The 18658-nt window shown below is 35.4% G+C and overlaps 1 protein-coding gene across 8 annotated transcripts in view; it reads right to left on the minus strand.

Moving 5' to 3' along the window:
- Ptpn13 (protein tyrosine phosphatase, non-receptor type 13) overlaps window positions 1-18658 on the minus strand; it is a 229009-nt gene that overhangs the window by 96150 nt on the left and 114201 nt on the right. For 7 of the 8 annotated variants that reach the window (XM_023712954.1, XM_023712955.1, XM_004629264.2 and 4 more), the window contains exons 6-7: window positions 14994-15081; window positions 5115-5681 (exon numbers count right to left, since the gene is read on the minus strand). In XM_023712954.1, coding sequence (XP_023568722.1) covers window positions 5115-5681; window positions 14994-15081 — 655 coding nt within the window. The remainder of the gene's footprint in view (window positions 1-5114; window positions 5682-14993; window positions 15082-18658) is intronic. The other variant, XM_023712958.1, reaches the window with a different exon arrangement.

Consider the following 18658-nt stretch of genomic DNA (forward strand, 5'->3'; position numbering starts at 1 on the left):
GACTTGTTCTAATGGTATTTGTAAATAGGATATCAAGTCCGCATCTTGCACAGCAATTAACCACTAGGAAGAATGTACGCAATGTGTTAATTATTGAAACTGTCCTACCAATTTGATTTGAAACTGTCTCATTGCTATTTGTTTCTCAATAAAACTATGGAAAAAAACCTGTAATGATATTCACTGTTAGTAAGACTCATTTACAATATTTCTTCTATACTTCTCACAGATGGCAAAGTTAAAACCCAAAAATGGGCCTATAAAAATAATACTGTTAGTAGATTCAAATTAGGGTCCTGCTGTCTAACAAAGTAGCATATTATTTTCTAAGTCAAAAAAATCAGTGCTACACTGTTATAAGTGCAGATACCGGAGGGCTTGTAATGGTTTCACATTTCATTACTGTTTGAAAATGCAATGTCATTCTTCCACTTGAGTAAGAGGTGTCAGTTGTGTTCTGTCAGTTGTGTTCTTTAAACAACAATTTACGGCTCACTTCTTCTCAAATGCTTCTAGATGAGTGCCTCCTCAATAGAGTGTTCATACTGTACACTGGACTAGCTTTCTACAGGAATCGTCTGAAGCCACATGGGCCAGTTTGGCTATGTAAAACTTAAACCAGTTCCTCAGTGGCATAACAAGCCATGTCACAAATATCTAGCACCTGAACGAGTTGGACTGCATAGATAAGAGAATATTCCTTCCATCAAGGGTTTATATATTGTGGTTGTACAACACAGATCTTAAGACGTATTTACAGGGATATACCAGGATAACAAAATTAGGCTAGGACCAGAGGTCACAGTACTTGAAGGAAGGAAACAGTATTTAATTTTGAGGCATGGTGAATTGACTAATCATTCATTAAATAAATAACATTTAGCCATAGCTTCTTTTGTAGACAATAGCTTTATCACTGTCACATTTTCCTTCATGATACTGTATTGTAAAGAATGCAGAGGAGTTTCAACTGCTGGGAGCAAAATACTATTCATGGTCCCCACCCAGGGTGTGGGACTACTGATCATATCATAGTCACAGTACTAGTTCCAAGTCGATCTCTCATAATAAGGAATCTCTTGCCAGCCACAGAGCAATGAGCACAGTGTGTGTGGTGACTGCATCATAAGGTAGACAGGGACATCTGTCAGGCATACACCTACTAGAAAACTGACAACTTCCCTGGTTTTGAGAAGCAGTAGAGAGAGGTAGAACAGAACATGCTGGGATTAAGGAAGAAGAAAGATGTAGTCCTATGCTGAGGTGAAAAAAGGTGAAAGAGTAAAGAGGGGAAGAGAGAAAGGAACCAAGAGAAGGGGAGGGGAGCAGAGGGGGGAGGAGGGGTAGGGATGGAGGGAGAGAGAGCTAAAGTTATATTTTTTTGTCCTTTTCCCTGTTGCTTTATAAAGAGATCAGAATGCTTAAGTGTTAATTTAATATAATAATAATCTTACACTGTTAATTTTCGAACTTCAACTATAATTTCTTTCTTGAAATCTTTTTTGTTACTCTCACCTATTCCCAAAGAGGTATGCATGAACACTGCCAAACACTGCCTTTCTAGAGTACATACCCTCATCTCATCAGATGTTGGGTTAGCTACATTCAAGCTATACCGTGGTCAAACCTCATCACAACACAATTATAAAGCGAATCTAGCAACATGAAGGTGTATCTTAATGCCTCCAGTTTACTTCTGAAAGATCCAAAAAGATCTCATTTTAGTCTTTTAAAATGCTATCTTGTGTCAATGCACTGAAAATTATACATATAATTTTACTAAGGAGAGACTTATGGGTTTTGTCAGTTAGGTGGTTAGTTGAATGTTCAACTTCCCAGGCAGTAAAAATGTCTTCCCAACAATATGAAACACATGTGATCTCTTAAAATTCGTATGGTAGAGTGGACAAACTTTTCAACAGGGCTCAAGAGATCGGAACTAAAATTACAGGTCTGTTATGAATTATGTATGCCATTTGGCAAACTAGTCTATTTTTCTGGTTCTCTGAAAATGAGCTGCTCAGATAAAATGGTAGCTAGACCCCTTTCCGCTCTAAAAACATTGATTTTTAAAACTGGGATCTACTATGCTATTTGGCTGGCAGATGCCATCAGCTGAAGAGACATTGTACAGGTGATTTACGTAAAAACTACTTCTAAGAGGATGGGGCCTTGCCTAAGGAAAGGGTTCACACCTGAAGGGGAAGACAGTGATCACGCTGTCTAGTTCAGTGACTTCTCACTAAGCCAGACGAATGAAATGAAGTGCAGCCATTTCCTGATTGTCATATTAGCTCAACAATCATTGGAATGCTTCTTTAAAAATACTTAAGTAAATGCTTCTTTAAAAATACTTAAGTAACATGTGCTAGGAAATCTTTAGACTGGTACTTTGAAATTCATGATGGACAAACTACAATTCCTAAAATGATGACTATTCTAGCATTAACAAGTCATTAGCTCTTCCTGAGATCAAGACTATGTTTGGGTAACATGTGACACAAGACCTTACCCGATTCTAAATTACTTTGATCCATTAGCAACTAACAAATTTAAGATTACAAAATTTATACAGTACACTTATTTTAAAATACAAATATTAGAAATATCAGGGCCAGCGAAATAGCTCAGCAGACTACATGCCCACTTAGGCAAACACAAGGACTGGGGTTTGATCCCTGGCACCACATGCTGCACCGGCCCTGACTTGGGAAGGCCTGAGCCGGCCATGGAGACTGGGGCTAGTGGTGCATGCCTGTAATCCCAGCACTGGGGAGGCTGAAAATAGGAGGATCACTGAGTCTGAGCTGTGTAGTGAGACCTTGTACCAAATAAATAAATTTAAAAAAAATTCAAATATTAGAAATGCCAATATGTAGTGATACCCACTGTTCTGCACGCTTTATCATACATGAAAGGGGACTGCAGAGCCATTTTATGAGAGTTAAATGAGATACATAGAATTTACATTTATTTGCTATTTTTGCTTTGTATACTAGTTAAAATTTTTGTTGTTTTGGTATTTGAAATTGCACTCAGGTCCTTGCACTTGCTAGGCAGAAGCTTGTGCTGCTGAGCTATAACCCTGGCCCCAAATCTTCAGATTAGGAATCTGCACTTTTATTTGCACACCTAACACAAATTGCTTCACCTTTTAGAAAAAGGCAGGATAGCCTAAGACCAGGAAGTTACTCAACTAAATAACCAACAAGAATTATTCCTTTCGACTTCTAAATCTCAAATACTCCTTTTAAATAATGCTTTTCTTCTCAAGCAAGCATAATTACTACTTGCAAATATAACAATGACAGCTTATTGAAGGTGATGGATTCTCACAATAAACCAACATGTTCTAATTTTGTTTACTTGGATTTTAAAATATCCTCTGGCAAAACATGAGCATGTTTTAGAAAGATTTTCAGTAATAGCAAAACCCATTTCCAGGACAGAAATGGTTCTCTATTCAACAATTCAAAGCATATTTTATTTTTAAAAAGGAAGCTTTTCTTTTGCATGTTACCTCTTGAAACAAATCTAAAATTTCTAAATCCTAGTTACCTTTGGGGCAAATAAGGTTTGACAAACAGTATGGATCATCTTTGCACATATATATGCACATTTATTTTTATGTATTTAGTACAGGGTCTCACTATGCAGCTCAGATTCCTAGTGATCCTTCTTGTTTTCAGTCTCCCCACTGCTGTGATTACAGGCGTGCGCCACCACAACTGGTGTTGGGGGGAGCTCAGCGTGCCAGGGGGCAGGACTGGCAGGCATGTACTGCTGGGGACTGAACCCCTGTCCCTGCGCTTGCTTAAGCAGGCACTTAGTCCACTGAGCTATCTTGCTGGCCCTTATATATGCCTATTTAGAAAGAAGCTGTTCTACATGAGTTTTGTTAATGTTAACAAAGTTGTTACACATGTATACACACATTACTTGATTAGATAGTGGGATCACATAGTACTACGAGGGTATAAAATGTTTTGTTATAGTTAATCAAGATAAAAATCACCCAAACAAAATATATCAAATAGAAAATTATGCTGTAATTTAACAGATAAAACATTTTTCCACAATGCTTGATTTTTCCTTTTTAATTCTCAAAGGTTTAAGTATAAAAAAATTCCCTAAATTTCACTAATTCATATCATTAATTTACCAAACACTAAGGAAAATAATCTTTCTGAAACTAAATCACACTTGAGAACATTAGAAAATTTATTACCTATTTATTTTTGTTTCTTTTGAGACAGAGTCTCATTGTAGTTCAGGCTGCCTTGAATTCTGCATTTAGATTGGGCTGGGCTTGAACTTTGAATCCTTCTGCTTCAGCCTCCCGAATGCTGGGATTGCAAGCATGAGCCAGCATGCCCTGCTAGAATTTACTGTGTATAAAGTTGTTTTCATAAAATGTAGTAATTCATTTAATCACTCTAAAGTGTTCCCTTAATTTATTTTTTCAGGCCTGTTTTCTAGATGGAATTATTTAGACTTGAAGTGATCACTTAACTACTGAAGTTAAAGGTCATGTAGGTACCAAAAGGAGGAACTAATTCCAACCTAGGCTGACTCTAAGCCTATAAATCTTACCGCTATGACTTTAGAAGTATAGATTCCAAACTTTATTTCAGCTGAAAGAAATCAAACTTTACTAGAATTGTGCCCTGAAATGTATTTTTAAGATGGTGGCTATGGTGCCAATGCACCATTCTACTTTCTTGGGATTCAGATTTTGCAGAATTACACCAGATTTTGCTGCTACTCATTCCCATGAGCCAGCTACTTCCTGAAGCCTCCCATGAGAGACTGTACAAGCTAGAAAACATACCCCCTGCCCTTGAAAAGCTTACAATCTAAAAACACGTGGCCCTCAAAACCAAGGGAGTATATACAATGACTAGAAACTGGAATGTGTATAAGGACGACTGTGCAGAAGAAGGGTCCGTTGGTGGAGAAAGAATGAAAATGGCAGAAGAAATAAATGTAAACTGGATTCAAAAGCTTGGCAGTGGAAATAAGACTTGTGGAATGATTTAATAACTGTTTATTTCAAGACATAATTTTAAATACTTTGGTTCAATTCTTTCTCAGACACACACAAAATTACTAACCTTCTACATTCATGGCTTCTCTTAGAACCTGAAGTTTCTTCTGCCTCTCTCGAATTCTGTCCAAAGCACTGGATATTGCTGAGGAAGTGGGCAATTCTCGTGTGTAACATGCTGGATTCATTCTCTGAGGGCCAAATATATCCAAGGCTATGCTTCCATCAGAGTACCTGGCCTCTTTTTTCCTAGGAGTAGTTGAAGTCTGCCCTGTGACACCATCAGGGTGACAGCGCTGGTATCTGTTGATCTCTCCAGGAGAGAAGTCTCTGTCAGGTGAAGATAGTAAGTCCATGGATGACGCCCAAATCTTCTTTTTGGGAAGCGCATCAATGCCAGGGACAGCCTTCTTTTGAGGGCCACTAGTTTTGAACTGATCTGGGGAATAGGTATGTTCAGAATCCTCATGTCCAGAGTTATTATCTGATGAAATGTCCTTGAAATAATCTTCCTCATCTTGAGTGTCTCTGATGGACAGAAATCCCATAGATTTACTAAGCCCTTTGTTAAGAAAGGTTTGATGAGAGAATGGAGCCTTGTGTAAGTCTATTACATCAGAAGCAGGGCTTCTTCCTGGAATGATAAGAATCTATCATGTATGCATAGAATTTTTAGAAAATAAATCGGAATGTAACCCATTACTGACAATGAAAGTGGTGGTAATTTCCTAAATTCTATAAAAGAAAGATCAGAGATGAAACAGCGTGATGGTGATGGTGATAGAAGTAGAAAGACATGTTATGATTGCATAACTTTTCATGGTCCAATGCCTTCCCCTCCATTCTTCATCTCATTTTTGTGGTGCTGGAGATCAAACCAAGGACCTAGCACATACAAGCATGCTGACTTACACTCCCAGCCCAATGTCTGTTATCTAATAAATAGGATATTGAACTTACTCTCCAAGCAGCGTTTTATTACCAAAGGTAAATTAATTGCTTGTAAAAACACAGATGAAAGTTGTTGATACTATCTGGTTTGATGCAATACTGATTATTCATGAAATGATTGAGGGTAATAATTGAATATATGATGTGCTCCATTAACTTCTAAATGTATAACTTAAACATGTATTACTGAGCATAAAAACCTACTATATCCTGGTCTTTTAAATAAATATATGTGAAAGAGAAAAATTCTTGAAATAATATTATAGCATTTGGAATTGTTAAGTTCAAAATTTTATTGGAATTAGATATGTTTTTCAAACATTTTCATAGTGTTTGAAATCCAGTTAATTTAGTTACATTTAAATTATGAAAGAAATCAAATTCTTTGATGGCAGACCATCATGTACTAAAATAGGCTTTCCCTCTAAAACACAATGTTTCCGGGTGTGCTGGTGCACACCTGTAATCTTAGCATTCAGGAGGCTGAGGAAGGAGGATCACTGTGAGTTCAATGCCAGCCTAACTGCATAGTGAAACCCTGTCTCAAAAACAAACAACAGCAACAAAAATATATTAATTTTTGCCAAATGGAATAGAACACCAATTCTGACTTATTCTATAGTTCTTTAAACATTTAAAACCAGTAACTTCATTCTACTTGCTTTTAAGGCAGCAGTCTATAAATTTGGAGTCTCATCAAAAATGCCCATTTAGACATTAACCTTGTGAATATACAGATTCAACAATAAAAAATCGTATCTGCCCACCATTGGGCAAAAATATGGAAAAATATCTTATAGTTACTAACCCAACAGGCCCCTGCTACTTTCTGTGACTTCTCTTTGACAGCTTGCCTGCTATGTGACAAAAAGTAACTGAAAATTTTTTTTTTTTTTTTTTTTGCGGAACTGGGATTGAACTTAGGCCCCTGAGCTTGACAGGCAAGCGCTTTTTCTACTGAGCTATCACCTTAGCCCCTGAAACCTTCTAAGCAATAATAAGTTGCTTATTAATTCATTTGAAGCTATTAATTTTGTCTTCTGAATAACTATAAACTGATTCCATGACCACAAATTTTACCTTAATAAAAAAAATCTTAGAAAAAAATGAATTATTTTCAGAATGGCAACAAATGCTAAAGAATCAGATTCAAATGTTATGCTTTTTTTATTTCTCATTTACCTCTACAGAACTACTCAATTGCAAATATGAATAATGTCCATACACACAACACTGAGAAACAGAACATGCATACTGTTATAGACTCTAGCTTCCAATATAATCTGAAAATTGATGAACTGATGTTATACAGAAGTTATATTGCAATTTAATTTTTATATTGTGAAGTGAACCACATTTGAAATTTTTTACTTTAAAATGTATTAACTAGAGAACACAGATATTCTTAGAAACTGATAGAATACATTAATACATTATAAAGAATAATTGAAAAGATTAAAGAATCATAAGCCACAGATAAATGCAACCGTCCACCTTCTTCTACTGCCTTGGCTATCAACAAGTAGTTAAAACTTGGAACAAATTTATAATCAAGTGGATATTTTACCAACACCATAAACCCACGACTAATCAAGGTGGACAATTAATACTATGCGCTAACAATAGGGACTACTTCACTTATCCTCATTTTTGAAATTTCACCTTAAATCTCTCCTCTTTCAGCTGATGATCCTGTTTTATATTCTAGCAAGAAAACCGAAGCTGTCAGAGAGGTGCTTCTTCATCTTATTATAACTAATCCTATGTCTACCTGTGTCTGCATATCTTTTTCCTGTTGTTACAAGGATGAAATTTCCAGTCAGCTAAAGGCCAATCTCCAATATATATTCTGGATCCCCATTCCTTTTTATCAAAGATTTTATTTTTTATTAACTTCTATACTATCTGCTTATGCCATCATCATTCCATTTTGAGTTTCTATTAGTAAATAAACACAATCTAATATCTCCATCAACAAACCAAACCAAACCAAACCGAACCCTTCCCAAATTCATATTCTAACTACTCTCAAATTTATACTATTAGCATTGACCTCCCTCTGGAAGCTCCAATCTTCTATAACCTAACTAGTGTATTACAGAAGCATCTACGACTGTACATGCTTAAGCTGATCTCTTGCTTCCCACATCCAGGACTGCTGATTGTCCTTCAGCTGTTATTAGAGTAAGTGGTGCCATTATCCAGTTGTTTGCTCAAAACAGAAATATAGGCAGCATTCTTAAATGTGTCATCTTCTTTAGGGTCCCTATCATATTCCATAATAAATGCTGGCTATTTAAATTCCCAAAGATGTCTTAATTTCGTGTGCTTCATTCCAGTCTTTTCTTTCATTCACCATCCCCTTCTTCTCCTTTTTTTTTTTTTTAATATTTATTTATTTATTTATTTATTTAGTGTGTGTGTGGCCAGTTCAGCCCACCAGGGGGCAGGGCTGGCTGGCATGTGGTGCTGGGGATTGAACCGCGGTCCCTGTACTTTTGCTTAGCTTGTTCTAAGTAGGTGCTTTAGACCACTGAGCCATCTCACCAGCCCTCGTGTGCTTCATTCCAATTTCACTGCCACCACTTTAGTCCAAGTTAGCATTATCATTTGGTTATATCACTGCAATGATCTCCTAATAGGTTGCCTGGGGCATCTACTTTCTCATTCAGCTATTTTCCATTCAGCAGCCCAAATTTTTTTTTGAAATGTAAATTGCACAATGCCACTATTCTGCTTAATGAATCTTAAAGATACACTACACTGCACTTCAAAATTTAAACTCTTTTTAGATCTGCCACTTATATCCTTTATGGTTTTGTTTCTATTTCCCTAATTCTGTCCAGGCTACAAATTTCTCTGTTAAGTGCTCTTAATACATGAAGGTCTCTGGATAGCATATACTTTTCTGCTGTTCTGAATACTTCAGATCTTTCTCACAATTAGTTTTTTTCTCATGCAATAGTTCTATTTTAAGTATGTTTTTCTCCAAGAAGTCCACTCTAACTTCACTGTAATATAAACAGATTACTTTTCAAATGTGCTTTGAGGTTACTGCACTTGTAGCAGGTGCTATTCTCATTTAGGTCATTAGCAGTTACTAACAATATACTCACGGGTTATGGAATCTTAGAAGAGCTGGCTCTTAAATAAGTACTGTTTTAAATATGCTGAGTTTTTATTGTTTTGGTACAAATTAATTAGATATGAAAACATTTCCATATATATTTAAAAATCTAATAACTTGCAATTTTAAAGAAAGCAATAGAAAATGAAAATTTATTTGAAAGTTTGCTGTAACTTTGTTTTACTTCTACAAAATATTTGAATTTAGCTATGATTTTAATCAGATTATGATAGGTAATTTAAAACCTCATAATTATTTGTGTTTATAAAAGATGACTTTGAGGCATAGTTAAGGTCTTTTCTGGTGGCCTACAGGCCAAGAAAGGTGTAGTATAATAGAAAAAGTAGCTAGAAAAGAAGAAAGCTAGGAGAGTAGTGATCTTCCTGAAGAAACTAAACAGAGTTAAGGAAGTATGAGACAAGAATCAGAGTGACAGGTATACATCTGTCAGAGATGGGTTTGGTAGAATTTTATGAGCTAGAAATCACAAAAGGATAAAAGGAAGAAACTATTGATGGAAAAGAAAAAAGGAAGTGTTAAGAAAGAGGTCTGAGCTAAATTCTATTCTCTGAATTAGGTTCATTAGTCTAGGACTGCTTTTGTTTGCTCTTTGGAAGAAAAAAGAGACACACTTTAGGTAGTTATCTAGGTACAAATGCATTTTAGCTGGTATAAACACACCATTCTTCAATCATATATTCCTATCTAACAGAAGTATCACTGCATTTTACCATGTTAATGGTAGCATTATCTTCAATTAAACAACTGGCAATGCAGTTGCCTAGCCAACTTCTCCTAGGTTGATAAAACTATATTTTGCAAGAGGTTTCTTGATGTAAAGTAAAATACGTAGTAAAATAAAAAGTAATAATAATTTGGTTCTGAAAAATACAAATCTTAGTAAAGTAAGCTGCTTTATGCTATTAAAGACTAGGAACAATTTCTTTACTATAGGCACAGAAAAATGGAAATTCAAATACAGAACCTAGCCATATTAATTCTGGTATTAAGCCCCACATCAGTGAAGATCATGTATTGTTAACAGTAAGGTCATGTAGTAATTGGTAGGTACTTGAGACTACAGAGAAGGCAACTTATTCAAATACTTTCCAAATCTCTCTAAACATAGGTTTAGGTTATTAGGATAATTCTACCTAACAGGCAGTGGACAACACTGGACTAATTAAGTACATCTAATAGCTGTGTTTACTACCTATAGTGATGATAGGAAATTGCTAATGCTTTCGCTGAAAGTAATGCCATCTGAGGCACTCTAGAATGTTTCTAGAGAGAGGAACATATCTTAATATTACCCTATCCTGGCATAGTTGTTCCTCCCACTATGCTCAAAAAGTATTTTAAGATACCTATCTCATTGTATAAAAATTTCCATTGTGTTGCCTATCTGACATCACTCCCACTAGCCTCCCCACTTCCACTCCCAAGTAGAACAATAACATAAGGACCATATCTTGTTTCATTATAAGATTGATTCTAAAAGAATGCTAAAATAATGGGCTGAGTACATAACTTTTAGAAATCCTTAAAATTCAATTTAGGAAGCATAATCTACCAGCAAGATTATTATCAACAAGGCTGGGCTTTAATACAAGCTTTCTATTCTGTTCATCAGTGTGGGCAAGTCGCTCAATAAAATATGGATATAATTCATTAAGTTTTCTTTTTAGAGATGGCAGGATAAATGAACTAATTCATAGGTGCTATTTTGAGCTCTTCTGAAGAAGGGAAACATAAAATTTTAAATTTTGTCACCCCTTTTCTCAAAGCAGAAAGCTTTGTTTTCCTAAGCATATAATTATCTATTGAAAGGGGATTTTAAAAAGTTCTTTTGAGAGGAAATATTGGAAACTAGGAATCACGAGATCTCTCATAAATGTTTTAGATTTATCCTTATTTAAAAAGTATCAAATTCTTCAAAATAGGAAAAATGGTTACTACAAAGGGATTTCCCATCTCTTGAGAGGTTCTAAGTTCAGAGGTTACAGATAACATTAAATTACATAAAACTGTAAGCACCCAAATCTAAAATGAAACCACAAACATTTTCCTTTTGGAGAATTTTCCTTTTGGCTAAAATCTAAATGGAAAATAAGGACTATACATCGAATAGATACAGTAAGAGATTTTAAGAATCTAAAGTGTCTTCCTATTAGAATATATTGTATTTATTTTACATTGGAAAAATCTTCCTTGTATACTGTGCTTTAACTATTTTTTGTTCTACTGATAACATTATCCTTAACTGGATATCATTCTTCACCTCTCTCCTGACAGAGAGATCCAAAGATTCATAGCCTCTCTGTAGAAATTAACTTCAAGACAACATTTCAGTATTACAGAAGGCTCCTCAATTCCCCATCTGTCCTCACAAATGTGTTCAAGTACATTAAAAAACACTTGATATAATCAACAAACCCAAAGTTCTGAAGCACTATCACAGTGATCTGATCACGGTGTAGGTTTCCAATGTAAGCCTGGCAGGAAATTCTTTCTGCTTAGTGAAGCCATTTTACCAGCAGTGGCAGTGTCAAGCAATAAAGCAGGGCAGACAGCTCACATGTCTAGGCCTTAGCTTGGTGACAGAGTTCAAAAGTAACATATGGAGGACACGAGGGTTATTTACTTGTAGTTGAACAATTTCTTTAAATTTTAATTGATGAAGTTTTTTTTGTTGTATATTATGTTTTAATATCCCCAAATAAATGAAAAATAGAAACAACTATAACAAACACTTCCCTGATAAAAGAGACTACTCCTACACTCCTCTCTCTCTCTCTCTCTCTCTCTCTCTCTCTCTCTCTCTGTCTCTCTCTCTGTCTCTGTCTCTCTCTCTGTCTCTCTCTCTCTCTCTGTGTGTGTGTGTGTATGTGTATGAATGTGTGTACTGGGGATTGCACTTGGGTCTTTGCACTAAGCTCCATCAATAGTCCTTTTCAGTTTTAATTTGAGGCAAGGTCTTGCTAAATTGACAAGTTAAACTGCTGGTTATAAGACATTCCTGCATTTGCTTACGTATTTTAATCTAATTCTTGTATCCCATTGCCCATCTTGATACTTTCTTTATTGAACACTGTAGTCAGAGCACTAGTAAACTAAGGACAATAGTACACAACATTTTAGATTGGTGGCCACTGATGGGCACCAGTGTGGGAAGCCAACTGAAAGCCAATGAACTACCAATGTGGGAAGACAAGACTGCTTTGCTGCAAATGACTGCTTTGAGTTCACTAATAAGAGTCCCAAAAAGCAACACCGAGTGTTGTAGATTTCTTCAAGAGATAATTTTTGTTTCAATCTCATTCCTTTTAAAATAGTACATACTACTATTAGCTGCTAACTGCTTCTCTCCACTAATGAGTATAATTGGTATATTTATGTTGATTTTGTCTGTGAAAGAAGGTTTTATAAGTTTTTAAAAGGTAAATTAAGGGGGCCCAGCCCTAGCTCAGTTCTTTAAGTGGCTGCTTCCACAATGCTGGCAGCTTCAGTTTGCTGTAGTTCGATCCCCACAACACTCCAGCCATGCAAAAGTGCCCTGAAGGCATTCAAGGAGCAAAACACACACACACACACACACACACACAAAAAAAAAAAATTCCTTATGGGGCTGGAGAGATGGCTCAGTGGTCTAAAGCACCTACTTGGAACAAGCTTGACAAAGCACAGGGACCGCGGTTCAATCCCCCAGCACCACATGCCAGCCCCGCCCCCTGGTGGGCTGAGCTGGCCACACACACACACACACAACACACACACACACACACACACACACAATAAATAAATGTTAAAAGAAAATGTGTTTCTCCTTTAAAAAAAAAAATAAAATAAAAGGTAAATTAAAGCTTTTGTGAAGTAATGCTATTACAAAAAGCAATGACTAGTATGATCAGAAGAATCTTTTTCCATTACATTTGATTCAAACAATGCTATTATTTAAGTATTAAGGCCCTCTATTTCAGGTTTCTCCTGAGTGACTAACTGTAATCCTGAAAACTTTATTCTCCAGTGAAGATTTTATTCTCTGAGATCACTACTAGAGAATAAGATACATGAATAGTCTGTTAAGGATCTATTAATTTGTGGTCATTGAAGATATACCTTCATAATCTGTTTGGACAGTCTGTTCAGTTTCTTTAGTTTTAAAATGGGGGACCTATTTAAAACTTAATGGATTAACAAACTGTTGTTATTCTTAGCACCAAATTTCATATAATATCCTACTTCAAATCCTAGAATAGGAAAGGGAAATAGACCTGTACGTTTAAGAAAGTGTGTCTCTTTTACATAGGGGCATGGTAAAGAAAACAAAAATGATCTAAAATCATTTAACTGCTATCATGCATTATAGAAAGCAAAATAAATAAAGTCTAGTTTGCATTTTTTTACCCATATATAGTATATACATTAGAAAGAAATGCAATCTAATCAGAAATCAATTTACCTTTCTCTGAAAGCTAAGATACCTTTACGAGAAAAAAAATCTTTATTAACAGTAAATAACATGAAGCACCAAATAGACAATTACCTGTACAATTACAGAGTCACTTCCCTAGAAACAATTTTACAGGTTTTCATTGACTTCATAAACAATACAGTTGTTTACATTATGTTCTTTGCTCTGAGATACAGGAGTTTTGATCTCTTTTTAAAACATTTGCTTCAGATAATCAATTGTTTATTTTTTATAAAAAGATTTATCATAAATGTCCCCATAATTCTTTAAATAAGAAAACTATTATGATAACTGATCAAATTAAAAATTAGATATTACCCTTTCAATATTTTATTAGCTTATATCAGTTACTATTTTAACATAATATACTTCAGCTCTCTTTACACTTACTTTTCCCTTGCTCCAAAATCCAAAATAACACACAATCACAATTTTAGTATTACAAATGAGAAGTTAAAAGAATAACAATAATTAGCAAAATCAAAAACTCATTTTTAGATTAAACTGTGTAAATGACACTTAATACTAAAGATAAATTATATAAAAATTCATTTCTCCTGTTTAAATAAAAATTAAGAAAAGTATTTATTTATGTATTTTTTTATTTACTTGGTACAGGGTCTCACAATGCAGCTTAGACTCATAGTGATCTTCCTGTCTCAGACTCCCCAGTGCTGGGATTATAGGCCTATGCCACCACATCCGGTTTTAGAGGGCAGCATGGCGTGCCAGGGTTCCAGGCCCAGCATCGCATACAGGGGGATTGAACCTAGGTCCTTGTGCTTATCTCCCCAGCCCTCATTTCTCCTATTTTTGTTTTGTTTTGGGGTTTTCATGCATTTCTTTAAAAAAGTATATAATTACCATAGGACTCATAATTATAAAATGCTATTTGCAAATACCACTATTCATTTTTACTTACTAAAGCAGCATTTGATAACTTCAAGACATGAAATTAGTGATGAGATCAAGTTAGTGGTTTATAATTACCATTAAAGAATTAAAACAGAAAATGTGAGTGCAGAAAGAATAATGCTGGTTACTGAAGCAATATTTATATTCACAAATATGAATGTTTATTTGATCACGTTTTAAGATGTATTTTAATATAAAATACCATGCTGAAACAATAAATGATGTTATTATTGATTAAAAAATTGGAAAGGAAAATAATTTCAATGGAAGTCCTTATGTATTAACGTTTTCTGCATAACTTGGGTGGATTTAACTTATGAATGTGGCTAATGTTTCTGTTTGTTTTTTGCCTCAACTTTACATCTTATGTTCTAACTAAACACATTTAAAATTGTTCAATTTCCAAGCCAGGTAAATTTAATTTCATAAAAGAAATAATAAAATTAAAACCTACCAATTTCCTATTAAGGTACTCTTACCTGTTGGCAATCCTTTTCCTCTCAATCGGTCTCGAATAGCCTGGCTTCGATCAGGCTTTTGTTCACTGTTTCGGGAAAGCTGATCTGTCTGTACATAGGTAATCAAAAATCAAGTTTGACAAAAGAATCTCCCTTTTGCCTCATAGTAATTGTCTACGGAAGGCACTAGTACCACAACTTTTGGAGTCTTACTCTGACTCACTGCCATTGCAAAGATATTCCACACCTTATTGTAATTTGTATTCCTTGGATAAGATTTTTACACCCCACACTGGCCAACTCATCTTCAGGCAATGAAAACTTGAAAAACAATTACCAAAGAATACCTGCCAACCAGGAACATAATTAGGTAGATAATAGTAGTAGTTCCACTGAGTTCCTTTTGAAAATAGTAAAGTTGAAGTGTCCTTTTCTTCCCTGAACCATTAACTACTTTATCTGATCAATTATAAAATTTTAAAATCAAATTAATTTTTATATGATGAAACTTTCTTCTGATCATAAATATGGATTTTTTTTTTTTTTTTTTTGTTCCTCGAATGGCTTCAGGGCACTTTTGGCCAGCTGGAGAGGTGTGAGGTTCGAACTCCAGCAACCTGAGGCTGAGAGCTTTGTGGAAGCAGCCACTTAAAGGCCTGAGCTAGGGCCAGGCCCCCTCTGATCATAAATATGCATTAAGGAAACTAAATTATTTTCAAAAATTATTTTTTAGATCTTGCCTGCCAGAACATTTGGGAAATATGGTCTTCAAATTAAGCACACACATTGGTGGAAAACAATTAAATTTAATTCAATAATCTCTGAGCCTTTAAATATCTCAATAATCTTATTATCAAGAACTTTTAACCAAGAATATATGCTTAAAATAAAGTACATCAAATTAGGTCAAACTCCATATTATGAAGGATGAAAAGTTAGAACATTAATCATAACCACCAGAGGAGAAATGTCAAGATATAAAATGGAGAAGAAATTGAAGTCCTCTATAACATTTTTTTTTTTGAACCGGGGATTGAACTCAGGCCCTTGCACTTGCCAGGGAAGCACTTATTCCACTGAGCCATCTCCCCAGCCCCGAAGTCCTCTATAATTGAACTGTTTTAATATCAATTAAAAACCTGTGTAAGAGTATATCTGAAGGTCTAGCATGATTCCTACCTCTAATACTTGAGTGGAAATATTTCTGAATAGTGCTATCCTTTAAACTGCATAAATGTTAGTCTAGATTACACGGTAGCATCAGTGAGAGAAAAGATAGTGAGCGTTCTGTGTAGTTGGGAATCCCTCATCGAGCCAAGCACTAGCAACAATTATGACGTGAACAGTTACTCTTCATCAGTTACTGCCTTGTAGCTTTGTGAAATGTTGTTTGTTCCCCATACAACATCATGTGGTAGCTATTATTATCCCTATATTAGACAGAAATTTAGAAAAAGCAAAAAAATTCTAAAGACCTTAAAACAGCTCACCAATACTGAAATAATTATCTTCACTATTGTTCAGTAATACAGATAGATAGTAAGAATTATGGTCACTTGGAATGAATTTCACAGTAGTGAAAGACTAATTCATCCTATGAGCTTCTGGGGACAATAACAGCCTGAGAGGAAAGTAACAGCTAGAAGCAAAGACTTTGGGTCTGGAGACACCCCAGGCCAACAAAATCTCAGTCATTTACCCTATGTATGGCAACAGCCATGTTTTAATCATTTTGACCCTTGGTTTTATCATCACTAAAATAAGATGAAAGCGTCTCTTTCAGGGTGGGGTTATGATAAAGAAATGTGACAAGTCATACAAATCATGTAGCATAGTGCCTGGCACATAGTAAACACACCTGCTCCAGTTACTCAGGGGACTTGGAAGAACAGTGGAAAGGTAGAGGAGAAATAGCATATTGGTAAAAATTTGTCTTTTTAAGTGCAAGTTTTCCACAAGTGGCTTCCAGCTGACCCCTATTTTTCTCTCCCACTAGTCTTCGAGCACAACTCAGGCCAGACTTAGCATTGCTCTTTCCCATCTGATGGCAGGTGTGCAAGGCTGCCTTTCTTTGTTGAGATCACTTTCTATTTAGCCTACAAGATTTACCTCAAAGAACTATTCTTTAACTTCAGTTCTATCTTAAATTCTTCCTCTATGAATTTCATACATTTTAAATTTTTCCTAGTTTTGCAGCCTTATTTGCATTTTTTGATTAAGTAAATTAATTAAACTTTAAAAACACTTCAGTCAAATATTTTATTTATATACCTATCTCCTTTAGTTCAGGTTTCACATACACATAAGTAATATAATAAACTGAACTAAATGCCAAATCTCATAGGGATGGAGCTTTTTTTATGTAATACAGGTAATCATTATAGGTGAGGTAATAAAATTCCTATGGAGGATTATTTCTTCATGGAAAGGTAGAAGAAAAAAATGTATCTAGCACTTTACTATAGAAGTAAAATCAGCAAAGAACACAAAGTTTTTGCAGAAGTTGTGGTGTAGTAGGAAGACCCCTGGACTCACAAGAAAATTAAATCCTAAAGCTATGTGAACTCAATATTCTCATCCGCAAAGGAATGGTTCATAGAATATAAGTGTTATTATAGGTGCATGAAAGAAGACCTCCAGTATCAAATATGTTTGAGAAAAGTTTGGTCAGTGTGCCCATTGTTTGTAAAGATTTATACTATAGAGTGGTGTATTAAGTGTAGTGCATTAAAGGCACTGAGAATTTCTACAGCAAAAATACATTTCTTTAAAATTTTTTTTTCTCAAGTCTATTTGATCATAGATTTAATAAAACTTCATGTGCAAAAACATGGGGAAAAAAATTCCTTCTCAGCCTTTTGGCTAAGATCAACTGCAATGCGGGAAACTGGCCTGGATAAAGGGCTTTCACATATTTTACTGACTACCTTTGTTCAAACAAAGGAACATCTAGAAATAAAACAAATAAAAATAGGAACTGCCATAGTTAAAAAGGTCAAAGGGCAGCCAAGAAACCCAATCACTCAGCCTCTACTTCACATTCCCAACCTGGAACTGCAAAGGCTTACGAGAAGACAGTTTATAAACCATTTGTCCAGAAGATCCCTGAGCCTGTTTCACATTAACTAGAAGTGTGCAGATATATTCCTGCAGCCGTACAACATCCTAGCTAAGATGAGGGAACTACATTTGAGATGAGGAATTAAGAAGGAGCCAGGAAAAACACTGCGTGCAGCTACAAATTTACAGCAACCAAAGTAGAAACCACCATGGGTAAGAGCAGATAAGGTTTAGAAGCAGAGGATACAAAAAACCAAGAAGTACCTAAAGTAGGGTAAACAAGACAGGAGGTAGCTGAAGGGATGCAGAGCAGAGGTGGGAGTGTCAGATGAAGTTTGTTATTCTTGGATTCTTCACTTCCAGACTGGAGGAAGAGCCCAAGTCTTATGGCCATCTGGCAGAAACACAGCATGGATGCTTCCTACACATCTAGATGCTGGCGTCCAGAGAAGATGGGAAAGGTTGGGAAAATCTAAAGGATCCAGAGTGACCAAGAAGCAGGTATAAAGAAATAAAAATATATTTAAATATTTCTAAAGCTCATTTTTCTTTTTTTTTCTTCATGTATTTAGTACAGGGTCTACAGGGTCTCACTACACAGACTGGATTTGTAGTGATCCTCTTGT

The sequence above is a fragment of the Octodon degus genome, unplaced genomic scaffold (assembly GCF_000260255.1).
Source record: "Octodon degus isolate 3935 unplaced genomic scaffold, OctDeg1.0 scaffold00028, whole genome shotgun sequence".
NCBI lineage: Eukaryota > Metazoa > Chordata > Mammalia > Rodentia > Octodontidae > Octodon > Octodon degus.